The following is a 21,258-nucleotide window of genomic DNA, read 5'->3' as shown; positions in this document are numbered from 1 at the left end:
TACAATAACAACAGAAGTAAAGTGTTAGAAACACATTAAAAGCTGTCGATGAAACCGGGGTGGGAATGTGGTAAGGTTACCTCAGTTCTGTAAACAAGTTGCTCGGTTTCATCGTCATTGATTCGATAGATTTCCAAAAATGGGTCCGACTTGCTGAAGAGATCCTGCAGAAACAGAGAAGACAAAACTGACTAACCCACTAGATCTGGAGGTGAGAAACAACCAGTTTCAGGAAAGATTTTTCTTCCTTTACTTGCTGTAAATCAGAAAAGGAAAAGTCTATAAAACTAGTATTTCTCTGGTTTTCTTTTTTAGCTTTATTCATTCATGGACTCTCGCAGAGGTCAATGTCTGTTAGATCAAAAGATATGAAATATCACATTTAACAGAAAGGATTTGGTTTAATTCAATTTGCAGTCTCTTCAAGCGTTTGCTAGCGTTTACAATGAAGCTGTGACGATTTCCACCCGGGCTTGGGTGCTTGTGATATCTCAGTATGCTTTTAGTATTTGTCCAGGTGATTTGTACAAATGTCTGCAGACACTAATTCATCGTTTGCTGATTGCAGGAGGAATAATTGTCAGGTAACTGTCTGCATGATTAAAGGACAGGAAGACGCAGCGTGGTGGAATTTTTGAATAAGACATCATTGAGGAAAGGGTTGATCTTTTATAAGCTTCTAAGTCATGCCATAGATTTTTCACTCAAGTATTGACATTTTCCTTCAGCAAATAGCTTGTACATGCTACGGCTGAAGTTCATTAGCAAAGTATTTGCGCTTTCCTTTGCGTGTTGCAACTTGCGCAAAGTGCATTTTAAACAGCCCCGGCGATCGGCTGTAATGAACACGATGAATTCAGATCAACTCACTAGTGTTTGTGTCCATTTTCAGTGTTAGTAAATGCCCCAATTAACTGAAAACACGTGGAACATTTTGCATCTTTTATAGTTATTTGTGGTAGCCTTGAATCATCCCCTGAGTCTCAAGTTCAGGCGTCTGAGAGCAGAGGCAACACTGATTATTGAGGTCAATTGATTCTTCTGGGAGGAAAACAAATAATTACTGTGTGTGCGTCTGCGTGTCTGTGTCGTTCTGTGTGCCTGTGTCGGCTGAGTGGGTGAGGGGGAGTTTTGTGTACAGCGAATGAGACGGTTAAAGATGCATTTCCCGCTACATTAGCCAGATACATCTCCTGAGGGATAGGAGCAAAAAAAAAAAAAAAAGAGCTGTAAGATCCTTACTTTGTTGCCATGACAACCACTAGCCAGTGGCATCAGTAGCATGGACTCATGAGGCAAACATGTCAAAATTCAATTTCAGGTTTACAATAACTGTAATGTTTATCATTAGCAGTTACCACCATCTATCATGCCTCCTAATTAATCCTTCTGCTCAGCAACGTGAACGGGCTGACATTCAGTATTTACAGCAGGTTGAGGGGATGCAACTGATGAGCAGCTCATTAGAAAGAGTCATGCTTCAGTCATCATCTGTTGTCCTTGTTAGATAATTTGCTATATGCAAGCTGCCTGTCACAGCTAATTTATTTTGTTAAAAAACTACTTAAGAAGACATCCTGTCACTTGTAGCAGGAGGGCACTAAGACCCAGGCACAATTCAGGGGCCCAAGGTGAGAGCACCTGACCCTTTGAGAGGCTCATTAGGTGGGTTAGTTTTATTCCTGCTGTTTTACCTTTATTAGCTTGTTTCAGCTGGGATTATTTTACCGTAGGGATGTATGTGTAACCTGGGGTGCTGGGGCGTGAATGTAATAATAATTAGTATATAAGTAGTTTCGTTTTTTTGAACTTTCATCACGATCCTGGACCAGTGGTAGTCTCAAGGTGCAGTGAAGGTTGCCCAAAGTGTTCACTTTTAATCATTTTATTTCTCGTTCTCGGTAAACTCTAGCGCAGTGCTAATAAACAGCTTCTATTTGTATTTAGTGCTGTGGCTCCTACTGTGGGAGGTTATTGTTTTCTGTTAATATTTTATGTTTATGGTGGTACTGGTATTACTTTAGGTATTTTATGCTGGAAGTTGTGGGTTTACTTTGAGTGGAGTGTGGGTCATTCAGTCCAAGTACACTCCCAGCGTATCAGTTTGCTGATTGTCACACCAACATAGCGAGACTCCTTAACTTCTGACGTTTTGTTTTTTTTATAGGCTTGATTATACGAGCTGTAGTTACCCAGCTTGAAATAAAAACCTTTGTTACAGCATCTTGACCCATACTGATTGTTGGTTTTCTTATTGAGTCTCAACAGTGCAATTTATTCAAGTGCTCCACACTGATAAGCTGTGATAAGTTTATGGAAGTTTAAAAATCAGGGCATTCATGAGGTTCTTTTGGAGGATGCCCAGAATCTGTTTGTAGTGCCTGCATAACCTACAATATGTTGGATTACATGTGGTTAGGGACATGACTCCACATGTAAATATAAATATTACAAGTTTGCTTCTGCCACAGTTTTTGCTCTTGCCTTTCTGTGTTCACTGTTTTTCTCCTGTCATCCCAGCTGGTAGCTGTACATAGCTGCCCATCCCTGAGCCTGGTCTCTTCCTGCTAATAGCAGGAAGGGGTTTTCTTTCCAATATTTGCTTTGCAATATTTACAGTTGCGAAGAAAATGGTTAAATGTATACATTGTGCTGATTGGGGTATCTACAGTTTCATGAATGGGAAAATTGTCTTATTAATATAAAGAAGGTTTCCAGTCGTAACTTCTTTTCTTTTTTTCTATCTAAGAAAAAACACCACAATTTCAAAATAGACAACACCTCTCCTGCAGCTCTACATTGAGCATCCCCAATGAGTATCACTTAAAAAAAACATCTCTCGGGTGAAAGCCTTGAACCTATTGCACCACAACAACACTATCCTGATCTGCTCTGAAGACAGCTGGCACCGACCAAAGTCTCCATTCTCGTTCTGTCTCTGACTTGAATTACAATATGCTGAAAACTTGCTATGTATTTTTGGTTTCCACTCATGCCAACGACAGCCTGCCTACCCCAGCTTTAACACAAATATCTGCAACATTATCTCCTCCCATCTGAGCAGAGGACACTGAAGAAATGCAATTTTTTTTTAGAGATGCCAGCACTGTTCAGAGGCATGTTTTGAAAATGATGGAAAATTTCTTACAACCAGCTTGTCTCTTATATCCAAACCAAGTTATGCCCACAATCCTAAAAAATTAAGCTTATATGTAACTTCAACAAGAAAAATCTGTGATCTTTTGTCTGCTTTCCTGAGTGCTCCCCAATCCCATCCTGTCAACATCATGAGTGTAGTCAAGGGTTGTCAAACATAGGGCCCCAGGGCCAGAATCGGCCCCATAAAGACTCTAATCAGGCCCACTGGAAAATGTGAAGCAAGATGTATTGTTGGGATTTTTAACTGTATTCTTAAAAGTTTTGCAGCTTCTCTGCTGATAAAGATCTCCCCTTATCTACACCAAAGTAAATGATAAAGTGGGCTTTACGTGGCCCACAGTGTAAAATGAGTTTTACATCCCAATCCGCCATCTCTCCATCTCCACCTCACACTGGTCACTGCATCCAAGCATGTCTGTCTTCATCTTTGTCTTCACCACCATCAGCATCCAGACTCCACTGGGTCCTGTCCTATCACTGCTGGGACTACTTTCTATGATGTTTCCTCAGAGTCTAATCACCAAATAGGTTATTAATTGACTTCTGTATCTTAATAAATGATGTTCAGTTCTTTCAAAAGGTGTCTCCTCGCTAACATACAATGGGTTATTTTTGGAACCAAAATTAAATTGTCTTTGCTCCTAAATAAAATCAGTATCTAATCACAGTCTATATTGTTTGTTCAGAGCAAATGAACACTTTTGCATCTGAGTGGCAAGTGACTGCACATCATTTCTCTAAAAGTAAGTAATTTATTTGGGTTAGAGTGGTTTCTCCAGCATTTCAACAGAAACTGGAGACTTGGGGCAGCCATTACGAGGAGGAGAAAATGGACTTCACAACAAGGATTTATTTTTATTATTTTGTACTCCATGTGTTGGAGTCGGGTTCAATTTCACTGTCAGTGTGGCGGTAAAATTCAGAGTGGAATTCCAAAAATAAATGCACATGCTGTAGAAAATTTGAATTTTTTTCCAAATAGAGCTGGAAATCAAAGGGCAACCTGTGAGTCTTGAGTCCCGAGGCTCGTTCCTGAAAACATGGTGTGACTACAGATCATCAGAGTTGTAACTGGATGTAAACTCCCGCTCTCTTTTTGATTGAAACATGCCTTCAGCAAAGTCTGACAGCATGAGTCCGGGAGAAGCTAAGGTCAGTGATATGCAGCTTTAAAGTAGATCAACATTTAATAACACAAATAATTCTGAATACTAATATAATTTGTATATAACAGCATGATTTTTTGTGAGAAAATATTCCCTTCTGTGAGCATAAATTTAATGCCATTGAATTACTGTGGATGGATTTCTTAGCCTATACAGTATCATGACAGGAGGATTCTCATATTACTCACCATCTAATGCTTCTAAACCGCGTCTAATAAAACAACTGTGTTGGTGTTTCAATCAAAAACGTGTACTCCTCTCACCTTATCATCGAGCTTCTTGGCACAGAAGGAGAGTTCCACATATCCGTTGTTGCCAGAAATTTCCTCAGCGTGCACCTAGAAGGAAAAAGAATTTGGCAGTGATGTTTTTGTGTTTGCATTTCTATTATTACTGTTAAAAGAAATGTGACTTAAGACTGTGATATATATTTCCAAAACACGACCTTAAAGCTCGCAAACATGACTGTCGTGATTCAAGCTCCAGAATATCAATACAATATCATTTGTCAGCATTTATAACAAACTATCGCCAATAATTAGTGGCTCCATTTTTTTTTATTGCATTAGCTACTGGAGTGAATCGTGCTTTTATTTCAAAGTGTCCTTGAGCAAGACACCGAAGCTCAAAATCCTCCTGATGAGTAATTTTATGAAAGCTCTCTGTCATCACTGTGTGAATGTGCATAAATGTGGGAACGGGCAGACACATTGTGAGGCTCTTTGGAAAAGAGATTTTTAAAAGCTACGTAAATGCTATCCATAAAGGATAAAAGAGACGTTTACGTCAATGCAAAGTTAAACAGACAAATCCACAAATTACACGGCAAATAAAATTCCACTCTTGTAAAACTTAAATGCCCCTGTGTGACTCAAATATCTATCATCAGTTATAATGAGTATTTGTACTGTTTTGATTTTCTATTGCAAATGAAAGTGATTTTAGAGTGAAGTCCTGTAAAACGTTTAACCAGTAGGTGAAAAGAAGAATGAGTGAGTAAAAATGCAAGAAGAAAAAACATCAGAAAAATACTCCAAAGTTAGTCATCACTTAACTACAGCACTGTACAAGAGTGCAGAGCCACCCCTCATTTCTTTATTGTTTGCTAGGAAAATGAGAAGTGCCATCATTTATTGAAACACGTGCAAACAGATGTGGATATTTGGTATGAGCACCACTTATCCTTTGACGTAGTCTGAACTTTCTTAGGCAAGCTTTCCTTTCATTCCTTTAAGTAGTCTTCAGGAATAGTTCTCCGGGCTTCTTAAATGATAGTCAAAGCTCTACTTTATAAATTTTGTTCTGTTTTCTGTCACAATGATCGCACACTCCTTTAGTAATTTCTGTGGAGCTCTGGGGAGATAAATTCTTGACTGATAATTTACCCATGTCATCTTTACTGGTTGTGTGTTTGGGATGGTATTGCATGATGAAATCCAGAATCTATCCAAATCTGCCGGCACTTTTCCATCAACTTTGAAAAGATCTCAAACACCACCTAGTGAAATGCAGCCCAAACCGTGACAGAGCCTCCGCCGTGTTTTAAAGATGGCTGCAGACACTCACTGTTGTACCTCTCTCCTGAACTTCTCCATACATACTGATAATGGTTTGAAACAAAAAATTCAAATTTGGATTCATTACTCCATCAGATCTGTTGCCACTGATTTTCAATCCAATTCTTGTGTAAGTTTCATACCTCAGCCTTTGCTCCCTGTTTCCCTTCTTTAAGAATGGCTTCTTGACAGCCACCGATCCACAGAGACCATTTCTGATGAAGCTTCAGTGAAAAGCAGATGGATCACCTGAAGGGCCAGATGCATCTCTCAGGTCTTTGGAAGGACCAGACTGGAAGGTTCATCTGCTGTAGATCTTTTTTTTTTTTAGACCCAAAACCTTTGATTTTGACTCCCACATGTCCAGTTTCCTTAAATCTTTTAAGGAGAAACTGCTGATGATTACAAGATATGCCAAGTTGTCTGTGTTAACCTGAGCAATGACCTTACTAGTGCAAAAATACTATTTTGTGCCTGTCAAACTTTATTATCTTTGACATTTTTAGTTGATTAAGTTACAGAAATAGAAACATTTCTTTGACTAAATGTGTTTTTGTGACAGGCTACAAGTTAAAAATGGTTGGGTTCTTTTAGCTGTCTGTTATGTGTAGACAAAATATTGGTTAATCCCTTGAGTTAATCTTTTTTTGCACTTGAAAGATACAGGTCAGTGTTTATGGCTCAACAAACAAAAACAGTCCTCTGAAAATAGTTAGGTTGAACTAAAAACCAGTGGAAAAGCAGCCTCCAAAGAGAAATTGTGAAAGACCTTCAGAAAACCTGGGAAATGATTCCTCAAGACTACGTACTAACAAGAAACTCTGACTCCCTGGAAGCAAAATATAATAAAATGACTGGCTTGTAGTATAAATGATCTCTACTTTCTTTCAGAATACTCCAAAGCTAGTCTTTACTGATTTGTTTCTTATTTATTTGAAATCCTTCGAATGCTGCTACATTGTTCTACAGTGCCTACATATTTTATACTCTGTAAATGACACCTTACATTTGTAAAAAAATTACACGGTAAATGCAAATTACAGGTTGCAGTCTACCTGCTTGCTTGTAACAGTAATATTTCTGTGCACATGCATATGCACATAATTCTATGTTTTTTATTGTAAAAACAAATAGTTGAAGCTCGTTGTGATCATTAGCATTTTTTCTTGGAGTGGCTTTTACTTGGTGTAGGATTAAACCAGGGCGTGGAGAGACACCTTAGCTAGAAGCTTACTGATGTGTCAGGTTATCACCTCAACTTGTGAATTTACATTGTTATAGATGTAAACATTACCACAACAAAACAGTAAAGTTGTGCTAGTTATCAGATTTTTTTCCACTTTCCACGTTTGTTTAGAGAGGAAGAAGTTCAGCTTGTAAGAAACACAGTGCACCTTCTGCTGCTCCCATTGTGCTGTCTGTCCACCTCACAGAACACAAGGCTTTGCTTTCTGCTTCTGTGTTAAACTGGCAGCAACATTATATCAAATTGCCAGAACTGTGGCTCTAAAGTAAGCATGCCCAGGGCTAGACAACGCTTGTGATGACAGGGAAGGAAAGGCTTCATTTTTTATTTTTTTATCACCCAGTTTGTCCTGACAAGAACAACTAGCATGTAAAATCTTTGTAAAAATGTAGGCAGGTGTGCTCTTTCCATCTTTGCCAGGGCAGCAGATTAAGTAGTATAGCGTGAGTAGATTGTGATCTATTTTAATAGCTGTTTAAGGATTATAGTATTAAAGTTAGAATGAGGATTTGCCTGTGGCTACAGACATTTTCACACCCAAAAGAGTTGAGCCTGAGACCCTAAATGTCTGAAGCAGTCGGATGCGACATTAAGCAGCCTTTACCAGCCAGCTGTCTTTACAACTGTTAAGTCCAGTTGCACTGATGAAGGCTTTCAGCTGAAACACACCTGCTCTGCCCTTTAATAAACATTAAGAAGTATGTTTGTTCAAAAGTGCAGAAGATATGTGAGAAGAGTGCACAAAAAGAAGAGTGCACTAATTGCCTGGTGAATTCACACCTCCAGGAAGCAGGACACATGACAGCATGGGGTAGCACTCACGTGGGAAAGGGCAACTTCAGACGTTGCCCCAACATGATTCCCTGCACATTTTCTGGGAGTCATGCTTGAAAACAGCTTCTGTCTCACGCTTGAAGATATGGTTTTTGCTGCTTGTTATACATAAGGCAATAATACAGTGAGCACAGAAAGGAGCAGGCTCATGCTTTTGCATATGAAAAGCAATGAAAATATATTTGTTTGGTAAAGAATAGAGCAGGCTGTATAGCAGCAGCAAGCTGTCTGCACATTAATGGGCACACTGCAAACAGTAGATGCTAACAGGCATTTTTGGTGTGGATCTACTGAGCTCACTACCTAACTATATGGCAAAAGTATACTTTCTCAGTTCATTCTCTTACTTATCTTAACGTTGTCTGAGGTGAGATCCACGGGGTCTGACTTTGAATTTAACTAGTAATTATGTAACCTCAAATACCTGGTGCGTTACCTAATCCTGGTCCCATGGGTTTGATAATGCATCATGTCAATGGGGGTGTAGAAGTACAAATATGTGTCTATAAATCTAGGATGTTTTTTTTACAAAGAAAAAAACCTCCTACATTATCTCCATCGTGTCTCATATAATATGCTACAGTAAGAATATTTTCTGTTTTGTTTTTTTTACGCGTAGCAAGTAAAGTATAATGAAGAGCTACACTATTATAAATCGACAGAGGCATGTTTTTAATGCCATTATGCGTGTGCCACTACAGCATTACGGATAATGGTTCAGCATTGTGCTTGTGCACTGAATTCTCTGCGCTTGTGCAGATGAAATGGTCAGATTATTCCTTTTTTTTTTTTTTTTTTTTTTTTTTTTCTTTGGAAGTGACATCAGAAACAGCAGCATGTGACATCACGTGATGGCGGAGCTTCAGTTCATCCTTTGTCATCCTTTTTTTTTTTTTTTTTTTTTTTTTAATAGGACAGGGGGAAAGAATGAAAGAAAGAGGGGGAGAGGAAGAAAGAAAACCAAAGGGGAGAAGAGACGGTGAGAAGGGGGGGAAGAGAGAAAAAAAAAAACCCAAAAAACTCCTGGGTCACCTGTATGGAGAGAAAGAAAAACAAAAAAAACAGGGGAGACAGCAAACAACAAAGAGCAACATAATAATAATAAAAAAAAAAAAGCACCATCACAATAAACTAGCTAGTCATAGATATCAATAGTTACTAAATAATAAACGATATTGTGCAGCACGCAAGATAGACAGCGCACAGTGTGCTTTGAGGCAGCAGCCAAGAAAGCTGTAGTCCGCATCTGTGAATACCCATGTGTACACCTGTGTGCATACCTGTGTGGATCAGCATGCTTGCATTCCAAAGGTTTCTCCATGTAATGATCTGCTAGAGAGTGTGGGGAGCCACAGCCCTGTCCTCTATCAAGCAGGTATGGAGGAGATCAAAACTCCAGACATCCAGAGGCCCCCAGAACACAAGAGACCAAGGAAGACCCACAGAGGGGCAGCCGCGCCACTGTCCCAGTAAGAGCTAAGGAGAGTCCCAGATGAGAGCTCATTCAGCAGCCGCGGAGCAGAAGCCAGGGGGAGTTGCAGTGACGCGCCCGTGAGCTCCGCCGGCAGCCAGCTGTGCCTGAGTGACCGAGCCCCAGGCCGAGAGGCCGGGGGCACCCCACCTCCAAAGTGGCCCGAGCGAGCCCCAATAAGCGGCCGCCAAGGAGTGAGCCGGTGTGTACCCGGACACCCACCCCCAGATACAAAGAACCACCAACGCACCGATACCTGAGGGAGTCCGCCACCGGCAGGGGAAGTGGTGGTGGGTGGAGATAGGCCTCCAAACCTTGGAGGGCCCGAGATGTCCCCAGAGAGGTGGCGCCTGATACCCAACCTGACATATAGACACAGACATACAGGCACACACAGACACAAACATCCATTCCCACCCTCATGCTCTCATATGTACTTCACACTCAACCGACGTGGAGACAGACATAAAGGGACGCTGTATACACGATCACACTCCCCAAGCGTACTCTACTAACCGGGTCTAGGTACCCTTGCCCCTGGAGGGGGGAACTGCACCCAGACCCAGGTGGTCAGATTATTCCTTTGTGAGAATCCTCACCATTCCCCTCGAGAGCTTCATAATGCATTTGCTTTTTAAATAAATTCTAAATCTGGCAAAAGACTGAGTGATTCGTTTTTTTGCCTGTATTCAGTAAGTGAAGAGAACCAAGGAGGTGAAGTTTGTTGTCTGTGTGTGTAAGATGGGGCTGAATTTAAATCACGCTTTGTACTTTTGCTCACACCAAAAACATGCAGGAGACCGACGCAAACACGGGAACATCTGTACTGTGTGTGACAGTCCAGCCCGGTGATAATAACGCTGTCAGACTTTGCAGCAGCTTGTCCACCATGAATTCATTAGAGAAAGGAGAAGATGAGATTCTTTTGTGTATTTCCCGACCTGAGTGAAGGGTTGCGTGATTACCTTGTCATGTTTTGATGTGCTACCGCCACTGGCTTGTTAACTATAAGATGCTGGATAATGAACCAAGAGCTATTCTCTTCCACATTTGACACATGATTTCTTGTGCATTCATCATTTCTTATGGATTCTCTTGCTTCCCTGTGCGCTTTAGTGGGAATGCCTCTCCGTGCCACTAAAACGGACACTACCATAGAGAAGATGTCTGACTTATAAAATAAAATTACACCGCTACAGTGATACCAAGGAGCAACACAGGGCTAATGTGTTATGTGTTCAAATTAGTTCATTCATCAGAGCAGCAACATTACACACGCAATGTCAGGAACCTACTGTGATGGTGGATTTGCCGGCATATTTCCCGTACTTGAGCAACAGAGGTTTCACCATCTTCTTTTGGGCCACTATCTGCAAAGAACAAGATAAACAAAACGTTTGGCCTTGAGCCCTCAGCGGCAAACAGCAGTATATAGAGATCTGAGCCTTTGCCATCACTAATAAGTATGAATCATTTACTGCAAGCGGTGCAGCAAATATACACCATTTACCAATAAAGACAAAAGGGGGCATGTTTTAGTGCTTTTACACCAACAAATCCCAGTTATTAGACCACAAATCTGGAGCTACAGCTGGCAAAAATGGGTTAGTAAGACAGCAGCATCTGTTTACCTGGCCAAGAGTGCACTCCACCCCTCCCAGAAAGTCATCATCACGGGTTCCGATGCTGTGAGTGCCGTGGATGTCGTAAACCTCAAATCGCAGTTTCTGAACCTCCTCGAAGTAGTAATCCAGCGAGAAAACCTTGCCAAAGACTGGGTGCAAGTTGCTCTTGATCACTTCTGTCCTGTCCAGCTGAAAGAGAACATGATGAATGAACTTTTGAATGTCAACACTAGTTTATCTAATGTTCCTAATTATGACAGACTGTATGCATTTGTAAAGAAATGAAGCCCCCCTTTGACAGACTGTCTTATAGTGTTTTACATCGCATGTAGGAAACAGAGTCAGCTTCTTTACAAAGAAGGGCAGACGTTATTATGTTTGTCATGAGGATGATACGAGAGATGATTGGAGGGCTCTGACATTTAATCTCAGCTTAGAGGAAACATCCATGCTTGTCTTTGACTGCCTGACAAGGAAAAGCTGATCTCTCTGGGGCCCCATCTGTTCGTGATGTAGAATTTAGCTCTCACACAGTTGCATGAACATTTCCACACTGCCCAATTTGTCACAAGAACAAATCATCATTGAGCATTTTGAAGTCAACAGCGCTTTAGTACTGGTAAATTTAACAAGAACAATAAATATACACAGGAAAAAAAAATTGTCACGAATTTCCAAGATTAACCAAATGCGCGTTGATAAGCGATGTTTGGGACTTAAAGCTAAATGTGTAAATAGTTGAATGACCCAGAAGGGAAAAGACCCACCAAGGTGCATTATATGGAACTGATCTATCGGCAGCAAATGAAGGACTGAGGAAGGTTTAAGTGCTCATCCAAACGACACAGTCCAAAGTCATTTCTTCATTGTCAGCGGGGCAGGTCCACACTTTGCTTTTGATTACTTTACAAACGGTTGACAGTGTTTTCCCATTTCTCATCTCTCGCTTTGGGAGAGTCTATAAGCTGAAGGACTGAACTGGAATAAGAAGCGTGATTCCTGCATCACGCACAACATTTTATACATCTAATCTACAAATCAAAGCACAAAGATCAAGCAAATATCTCAGATCACAAGCCAACAGCTTCTTGTAATCGATTTTCTTGGTCTTTTGAAAGGTATTTCTTCATTTTGTGATTTTTAGAGTGATGCCAGTCTTCCAAGATCTGTGGAACAATATAATATTTATACATTTAAAATGGTTTTTTTCTTCCTTTTGAAGCCACTTAGGGTTTTTATAAATAATATGCCAAAGAATAATGATGCTGTCAACATAATTGGAACTGAAGCTTTCCTCTTGCATGCTATATTAAAGCATGATCTTTGCCACAGTGAATGATGGACTGTCTTCATCGTGACAAGGTGTGCATAAGCCGTGACACTTTCTTCATGGGGGAACATTATGGGAAATCATTAAAAAGCCTGCACAAGACATCAGTCAGCACTGAGGGAAGGAATTTGCTTTCACTTGGAAAGCTTCAGATCCTGCCTTTCACGAATAAACTCATACATCAACATTTAAGGTTATTCTTGGTGGCATTTCTCAGACATTTGAATGGACACCGACGATATTGAATAGAATATTGTGAAAGTTATAAAACTTCCTCGTCATCCTTTTCAGTGAATCCTCGCACGCAGTAAACAGAGTTGTTACCAACCTGGAAGAAACCCACTCATATTTGTGAATAGAAATGTTTCATTGTAGGACAATAAGGATGACTCAGAATAACTTGAGCTGAGCCCTCCCTCCAAGGAGACCCAAACCACATAAAGCCTCCCACCTACTCGGAAGCATCTTTATTGGTGCCACTTTACATGATAAAGAAGGGCATGGGCCCAAAACACCCATGCACGAATAATTCGACTGGAGTCCCTATAGTCCTGATGGGGGTTTTGTGCTTTTTTTATGTGAACAAATAAGTGCATCTAATGAAAATTGTAGGCTTTTTTGATATTTGGACAAACATAAAATGTTAAATTGTGCCTAGAGATAAAATTAGTATTCAACCTCAACATCAATGGGCGTGCCATTCTTCTGCCAAAGAAAGAAAGAAAGAAAGAAAGAAAGAAAGAAAGAAAGAAAGAAAGAAAGAAAGAAAGAAAGAAAGAAAGAAAGAAAGAAAGAAAGAAAGAAAGAAAGAAAGAAAATGGACTCGAAATGACCTTAGGGTATTTTGCACAGTTGTGAATCAGTGTCTGAGATCAGAGTTTTTCAATGTTCAAAAAAAATTCCTTCAGCTGCAAGATGTTTTCTTGCTTGCGCTTTCTCCATTCCTTCTTTCAGAGACATTCCTTTATTGATTTGTTGGTGCATCTAGGATCATTATCCTGCTGAAAGGTCCACTTCTGGTTCAACTTCAGCTTTTGGTCTCATGTTATCTTCAAGCACTTTTTGTTATGATGCAGGATTTTTACTTGAATCAATGACTGTAAGCTGCCCATTCCCTAAGGCACCGGGGCAGCCCCACGATATAACACTTCCATCATAGTTGGTATGATGTTCTTTTTCTGAAAAGCTGTGTTTGGTCTTTGCCAAACATGTCTGTCTAGAGCATAGTCTTTCACAAAGCCCGGTGTTTGCCCTTTGTGTTCCCTCGCAAACTGCAGCTTTGCTCTAATGTACTTTATGGACAGCAAAGTGTTCATTGCATGTTTATTTGTTTTGTTTTTCCCTGCCGTGCCTCCTGGGCAGGTCAAATCTCACTGTAAATGCAGGAAGTTTTAACACAAACACTTGCAAGTGTTGTCGATCTTGTGATAACATTTAAGATGTTCTCTTAGGCTGAAATTTGCATGATGACATTTCACATTTCATGTGCATGTAAACACCAGAGTCACTGTATAACCTGTTAGCGCCCAGTGTATATGAGTTTCCACAATGTTTTAATTGTATTCTAAATTATTTTAATTGTTAATTTTAAGCAGTAATTTTTAAAAAATGCTGGATGTAGCAAATATAATACAAATTAAAACTCATATATGCAAACTTTTGTTTTAATTGTCTGAAGATTTAATTTAAAAAATCAATTTTCAAGACATTTCTGGTAATTATTTAATGTTTTGAGCTTTAAAGGCTTTAAAGGGCTATAAGTCACATTCCACCTGTTACTCCCTGTCTTGTGTACACTGTAATCATTGGAGTTTGTTCTGATACTCACATTTTCAGTGTGAATAATCGACTCTGCTTTATTCATTTACATTAATAATGTAAACATTTTGTGTTATTTTTGAGGGGTGGGGGTTTTATCTGTAGACAGAGGATTACATGAGGCCAACCATTTCCATTTTTATTTACTTACTTTTTGCACAAATATAATGTAACTGATCAATTGTCAGTTTTTATCTTATTTTCCTCTATTTTTGTAATTCAGCTCCAGGTTAGTAATTCAGGGGGGAAAAGGATGTACTTGTTTCTAAACATATGTCAGACTTCTAGATTAATAACCAGAAAAGCTGTATGGCTAACAGCAATAATAAAAAGCAGGTGTTGCTCTATTGTTTCAAAGCAAGCAATGCAAAGAAAAAAAAGAATTACCAGCTCAGACTTGGCCTCCTTTGTCACATTTACTCCTATTTATTCTTTACTGGCCTTTCTTGCCTATTCTTTCTCTCTTTGTGCCATCTGGATGGACAGATTCGGGATGAGTCTGATGAGTCTGTTTGTTGATAAAGGCTAATCAGAGCTACATAGGGTAGTTTGTGCTAGTCTGTGCATGACGCCTGTTTGCTTTTGGTGTGGGGCCAGAAACTATAAAGAGATTCCTGACATGGGAAATTCATTTCTATAATCAGTGCATTATTTAGGCTGCTTTATCATAACAAATACATGCAGCTTAAATTAGAGATCGAGTTTTGGGAATAACTAGTTTTCAGAGAAGCGTACAGGGTCCAGTTTACGTAAGAAGAGGACAAAATCTGCGAAAGCAGCACATGTCATGTGATCTTCAACCTGCCTCCTAATTTGCCCCGTGAGCAGGTGGTAAAAAAAGGTAATAGTTGAAATATGTGCAGCTTAAAAAGCCACTGGGGCCACGCAGCATGAGCTTAGATGATAGGAAGAGCGTGATATGGTGGCAATATGAGTGGGCTCTGCTTCTTACTCAGTTGCTGACGTAAGTAAACAATTTGCAGACGGGATGGTGCCGCCCAGAACTGAGGGATTTGACAGCAGAGCATTGGACAACTGGTGAATACTGTTATGATTGTCAAGACTCGGGTGGATGGATGGATGGATGGATGGATGGATGGATGGATAGATAGATAGATAGATAGATAGATAGATAGATAGATAGATAGATAGATAGATAGATAGATAGATAGATAGATAGATAGATAGATAGATAGATAGATAGATAGATAGATAGATAGATAGATAGATAGATAGATAGATAGATAGATAGATAGATAGATAGATAGAGCTGTAGTGATGGCGCTATTATTTGATTTTTTTGTCAAGCATATGCTTCAGTTAGTGCAGCTAAAAATAGCCACTCATAAATTCATGCCACATTGAACCCAGGTCAGTCATCTCATGTAACACCCTCCCATCAAATTAAATCCCAGACAACTTCAAAGCAAGTTTTTATCGTCCCCACCTAAAAATAGCATCTCGAGGTTTCCACATTCATATAGCCCAAACATTAATGTGCGCACCTCCAACAAATGACTCCCATGTGGCCGGAATCTGTCAGGGTTAATCATCTCCCATTTCCCTGAAAACAGAGGCTTTTTCTAGATGAAGGGTTGCAGGGGAAAAAAATCTATATAATTAGATATCCTCTGCCACACATTAACACATCCTCTACTTAACGGAAACCTGCCTTTTGGCTCTCCCTCATGAACTAAATGACTTAATTAACAGGGAAATGAGAGAGCCGCTGCCTACACTTCAGATCAGCTTGGGACCAAACCAAGAAAGTAAACATTTTCAGCTGGAACACATCTCATCATGCTGCAAATTACCAACCCACTGTTTACCCATGTAGACAAGTGAATTATACTGCACATAATGTGAATCCGACAGGGCAGCGAACACAATTTGTGTGCGAGTTGTTTTAATTGTGGAGACAGACAGTGATGACTGCAAATGTATACTCCATTTGACATTTTCAATTCTGAATCAGGCATCTGTTGTGTAAGCCATGCTCTTTTCCAAAAGAGCAAAGAAAAAATAAATAAATAAAAAGAAAGGAAAAAAAATAAAACAGCTGCAAGTTCACCAAACCATTAACAGATTTATCTCCCTGGTCGATCATGTATGACTACACAGATTTTGTGACGACTGGAGAGAGACAGAGAGAGCAATATCACTCCCAATCTACAACATTTCACACATGACCAATCTTTAATCTTAGGTTTGTGATTCAAGGAGGGAAGAGAGCAAGTCTCCTCTGTGTTTCCCTGTGCAATTAACATTAATAACATTAAGAACACACGTTATTTAAATCACCTCAAGAGCCTGCATTTGAATATTTCAGCTCTCTAGATGTGTGAGTCAAGACTTCAATTCTTGAAATAATGCAGATAATGACTCAGGCAGGGAGATTAATAAATGAAGGTGGACTGCTAAGTGAGGAGATATTAGTCACACTTTTCCCTCCCAGAGGCTCACCTGTATATGTGCCAGTACTGAAGAATAAAATGAGGTCTCACCTCTATCCACTGTCCATCGTTCTGTACCATGAGTATGACGCAGGGGTCAGACTTATTCAGAGTGTCTCGGTCCAGCAGAGCTTTGCAAGACACGCGCAGCTCGACTTTGGTGACACAGGTAGCTGGACCGCTGAGGCTGGTTGCAGGGGAGGTGGCCTCCAGAACATCATTCATCCTGGCTCAGGGCAAGAGAGATCTGCCAACCAGCGAAGCAGTGCGAGGTGAGGCTGTGGTGTAGCTCTGAGGGATGGAAAAATCCAGTGATAGGTTGAGGGATCTCAGTAAAGACGTGGCACTCTCACAGGAGACGGGCCCTTTTGACTTGGTACAGCTGTCAAAAAAAGAAAAACAGAGATTCTTGCTGAGTGTCAGGGGACCAAAGCAAACTCAAGCTGTTATTGCTGCCTGTCAGAGCTGTCCCCCCTCCTGAGGGTTATCATCTCACCTTGGTAACAGCGACAGAGAGGGCATGAAGATGGCAGGGTTGTGCCTTTAGGAGTCTAGTTCAAATTCCTGCAAAAATTCGTTTAAGATGATCAAGCTGAGTGCCACCTCTTATTCTAACGAGCTTTATTACAATATTTAAAGGGGAGAGAGCCCACCTGTATCAAGATTTCCCTGTATTTTCACTATTTTATCCTGTTTCAAGAACTGAATATGAGATGGCTGATGCGTTTAAATGATTTAAAGTGCATTTCCTCCTAATAAACAACAAGCAAATACGTGAAAGTAGATGGAAAGAATCATGGATCCAAAAAGGCGATGGGTTTAGCAGGTAGTAGTCAAAGAAAGGACTTTGATGGGTTTAATGTGGGCAGCGTACGCCCTGCTTAAGTGTCCTTGAGCACGGCGGTTTCGCACAACTAATAACCCCCCCTAAATGCTTTAAAGGTGGGGCTGTAATTTCCTCTAATATCACTGTAAATGTCACATCCTTATAATTCAAACGAAGAAGTGCAGCGCACTCGGCGCTTGGCTTTCAGCACCGAGGACAGCGCCCGTACGCGTCTTTCTCAGCCAGTTGTGAAACCACATGTTATCTCAAAGCATGAATCTGAACTCCAGAAAGCTCAAAACAGAGCCAGCATCAAAGGCTCCCAAATACGACCGCGCGCGTGTTATGAATCAAACTTCTGCTCAATCCACCGGTGAAATTTACACGGAAGGCGGCTAAACGGCTACTTCACACTTTATCCCGGTGAATAAACGCCACCGCTCATCTGCAAGCTTCAAAACCCAACACCGGCCAAGGCTCAGGAGGGCAAAATAACAGCAACAGTTAAATACGAGTTAAAGCGTGAAGCGAACAGTCTACTTTCACAGCCTCGTGTATCGCTGGCTCATCTGACTCACTTCCGAGACTATTTGCAGCTGATCAAAAACTCAGCGGCACTTCACCAAACCGATAAACTGCGCTTACAGTCGGGTTAAGCGGGAGACTCACTTCCTACCTGAAGCTGTTTCTCTTCTTGAGCACACTTGTTTAATCCGCTCCCATAACACACTGCTTGATTTTTGTTTTCTCCGCCGAAACTCATTGGCTTAGACTGGTGAGGAGGGAGTAGGCTCGGCTTGTAGGGATGGGGAGTGGAGAGAGTCCAGCTGCTGATGTAAGGGATGGGCTTTTCGTTGGGACTCGATTATTTTGAGTTCAGTTAGAAATCGAGTCCATAAAAGAAAGAGGTAGGGAAAAGAGGCTGTGGGAAAATGCTGGGATCTGGAAGCTCAAAACCTGAGGTGGAGGCGTGCGTAGATCTTGAGTGATTTAGTTAAATTCTTGTCTATAAACACAGACATAGCATTATTTTCATGTTTAACCCGCCTCCATAAGGTGTCGCTCATTTCTATCTGCTAATTCTCTGCTGCCTTTGTGGATTTTGGACCAGGATTTAGACAGATATGCCATTCAGATTGTTTTCCAACACAATACTACTGTTTATGACCAAATGTTCAACTAGTTATTACAGCAGCCTCCCCGCTCAGGATTAAGTTGCTTACTGAAGATTATGAGGATAGAAAGAGCAGGATGCACTGAAATATGTGCAAAAGAGAGGGGGAACGACGCTTCTTTATGTAAGCTGAACTGCATGCAGCATTTGTGTTTTTTCTTTATTTTCTATACTGCAGTGGTAAAAATAATGTGGTTAGCATATGTGTAAGTGACCTCTGTGAGCTGAAGCTCAGGCTTCGGGCACATTACCGGTTTTATTTTTCTTTCTACTCTTTGATGCTCTGTGATGTTATTGACATCCTGAAAGTGGCCATTTCAGGCACACAGATCTGGCTTTCAGAACAGAAGCCCAATCCTCTTGCTTTTCTGTTTGGACAGGGGCTGACCGAAAGGGAAGGTGGCCTTAAGCATGTTTCAGACAGAGCATGAACTGATGGGCTGTAGCAAGGAAGAGTACATGAAATGAAAATTTTGGAGTCAACAGTGAACACAATAGTGCCCCTTTCGCCATCCTCCTCTGCGTGTTTCCCATTTACGGGACCGTCTTTCAACAGAAACCATTCATTCTGCACTGAGATTCATCCTTTTAGTAGTATTGTCAGGTTTTAAACAGACATACATAAAACTGCAAGAGGAAGTTCAAAAGAACTGCTCATCCAGCAGCAGCACATCGCAATCAAATCTCCGTGTGGAAGCTGCAGACAGCTAAAGACAGGTGACTTTTCTACCTTTGCTAAATACACACATGCACCCACAAGTAATAAACAATATGTGCTGAGTCCACGCACGCACAAATGCTCCAAGTCAAGTGTAAAGTTGCCTTCAGTAAAAATGACAATGAATTGATTCACAGAGTGGTTTTTCAATCACTTGACAGCTGTGTATGTTATATAATGTATTGTTTCTACACTGCGTCTATGCTTGGACCTTTTCACAGTCCACCCACAAATGTATTATTTTCCTGAATGTATTTCCAGATATTGCATAACATTCATACATGGCGCTGACAAAAAAACATCAGCTCTCGAGTTTCTGCAAAACAGCACTGAAGGCCGTGAGAGACAAAGCAGTTGACGAAAACAGAGAAAATGTAAGAACTCAAAGTAAGAGCTTAGTTCGAGCTGTCTGAAAGCAACTTGTGCAGCTGGCTGTTAGTCATTGTGGCAAAGTGAATGACAAAAGTAAAGTGTAGGCTTCACATTTTAACATTTTATTCCAAAAGCTTTTTAAACCTCACGGTGCTAAAATGTCCTTCGGATACGTGGAACATTCTTTGCTTTCATTTGACTTGCGCCGCATTAAAATCTGGTCTTTATATCAAGAGGATGTGAGGCTTTGAGAGGCTTTCAAAGCAGATGGGCAGGTCAATAAAATCATTCCAGCAGCACGAGATGTAAAACATTTGGCTCCCTGCTTCTAATTAACTACTCTGCTGAGATGATCACCATGTTACTCATTCAAAGTAAATAAATAAAAATGCACACGCATTGCTCTCAAGTTGATTTTACGTGTGAAGCACTTCAGACAAAAGAAGCCTGGATCAGCGGCCAGTGTTTAACGCGCGCACACTGGCTGCTTTCCGACAGAGGCAGATCTCTCCTGGAGTTTTCACCCTCACTGCCTCTTCTTCCATGGGTATTCAGAGGTGGTATTAAGCGTCTGCTTTGGGGCACACACCTGAGCCCTGTTATGCCACAGCTCCAAACAACGACCATCTGCTGCTGCTGTGTCGGTTGAGCACCTCACAGGACGTTCCCTGCGTTTACACATGGATTATCTATTCCGAGTCCCCCTGCTGCTTCTCCCCAGTCACATTCAGTGCTTGCCTTGGTGCTGCTGACCACATTGCATGTACAATAACCCAAATAGGAGGATCTCTACACATGGTCTGGTGCACTCAGATTTTTTTTTTTTTTAGTCTAGTCAAGCTCCCTCAGTGCATTTGTGTAAAATTTTCCACCAGCAGCTCCACTGAGTGAAGGTATTTCTGTCCACAGGAAGGTTTTTAGAGGGTTTCAAAGACATTATTGATTCTAAAGTTTTCTTACCGGTGATGGAAGCTGCAATCTCCAGGCGTCATGTTTGACTCGTTTTAACACTGTGGTCAAAAAGGTTGCAGTTCCCCTTTTACAAAGGGTAAACCATAGAGAAGCTCACACTGCCGGATGCCCGGCCTCACTGACTGCAATTGGACGTCAAACAGTCAATGTGAGATGTTTTGTTGAGCAGCAAAAAAGAAGAAGACATTCAGCTCATTCAGCTCTCCACGCTACAGTTATAGATTAAGGTGAGACAGGGATATGGATTTATTCTTTAAAAGTGTATCTGAGGTAGTGAGTGTGTGATTACTTGCTGAATAAAGGAGTTAAAGGGATTGTTAAAGTTGTTAAAAGAATTTCTGTCCATCAACTAAAAACAAAGTCACTCATCTCTGGGCGGCTTTTTTATGATCTGGGGTACATTGACTTAACAATCTTCTCCTGCCCGGTGGCTGGGCCCTCTATCCTAATCCACAGGATGGGTAAAATGCAGGGAATGAGATTCCCGGCAGAAATCAATAAGAATATCTATATTTTGTTAAGCATTTAATGCAGCATT

General features: G+C 40.8%; 1 protein-coding gene across 1 annotated transcript in view; it reads right to left on the bottom strand.

The window, feature by feature from the left end:
• Positions 1-16,883, bottom strand: part of cpne7 (copine VII) — a gene marked incomplete at its 5' end in the record, with an annotated part of 31,890 nt that extends 15,007 nt beyond the window's left edge. The window contains 5 exons of the mRNA XM_080884787.1: positions 81-164; positions 4,589-4,663; positions 10,728-10,802; positions 11,064-11,246; positions 16,710-16,883. Coding sequence (XP_080740913.1) covers positions 81-164; positions 4,589-4,663; positions 10,728-10,802; positions 11,064-11,246; positions 16,710-16,883 — 591 coding nt within the window. The remainder of the gene's footprint in view (positions 1-80; positions 165-4,588; positions 4,664-10,727; positions 10,803-11,063; positions 11,247-16,709) is intronic.
• Between the last annotated feature and the right edge of the window lie 4,375 nt (positions 16,884-21,258).

The sequence above is a fragment of the Rhamphochromis sp. 'chilingali' genome, assembly GCF_963969265.1.
Source record: "Rhamphochromis sp. 'chilingali' genome assembly, chromosome: 6".
NCBI classification, from domain to species: Eukaryota; Metazoa; Chordata; class Actinopteri; order Cichliformes; family Cichlidae; genus Rhamphochromis; species Rhamphochromis sp. 'chilingali'.
The sequence above is the reverse complement of the archived record's forward strand: the minus strand, read 5'-3'. Positions and strand labels throughout refer to the sequence as shown.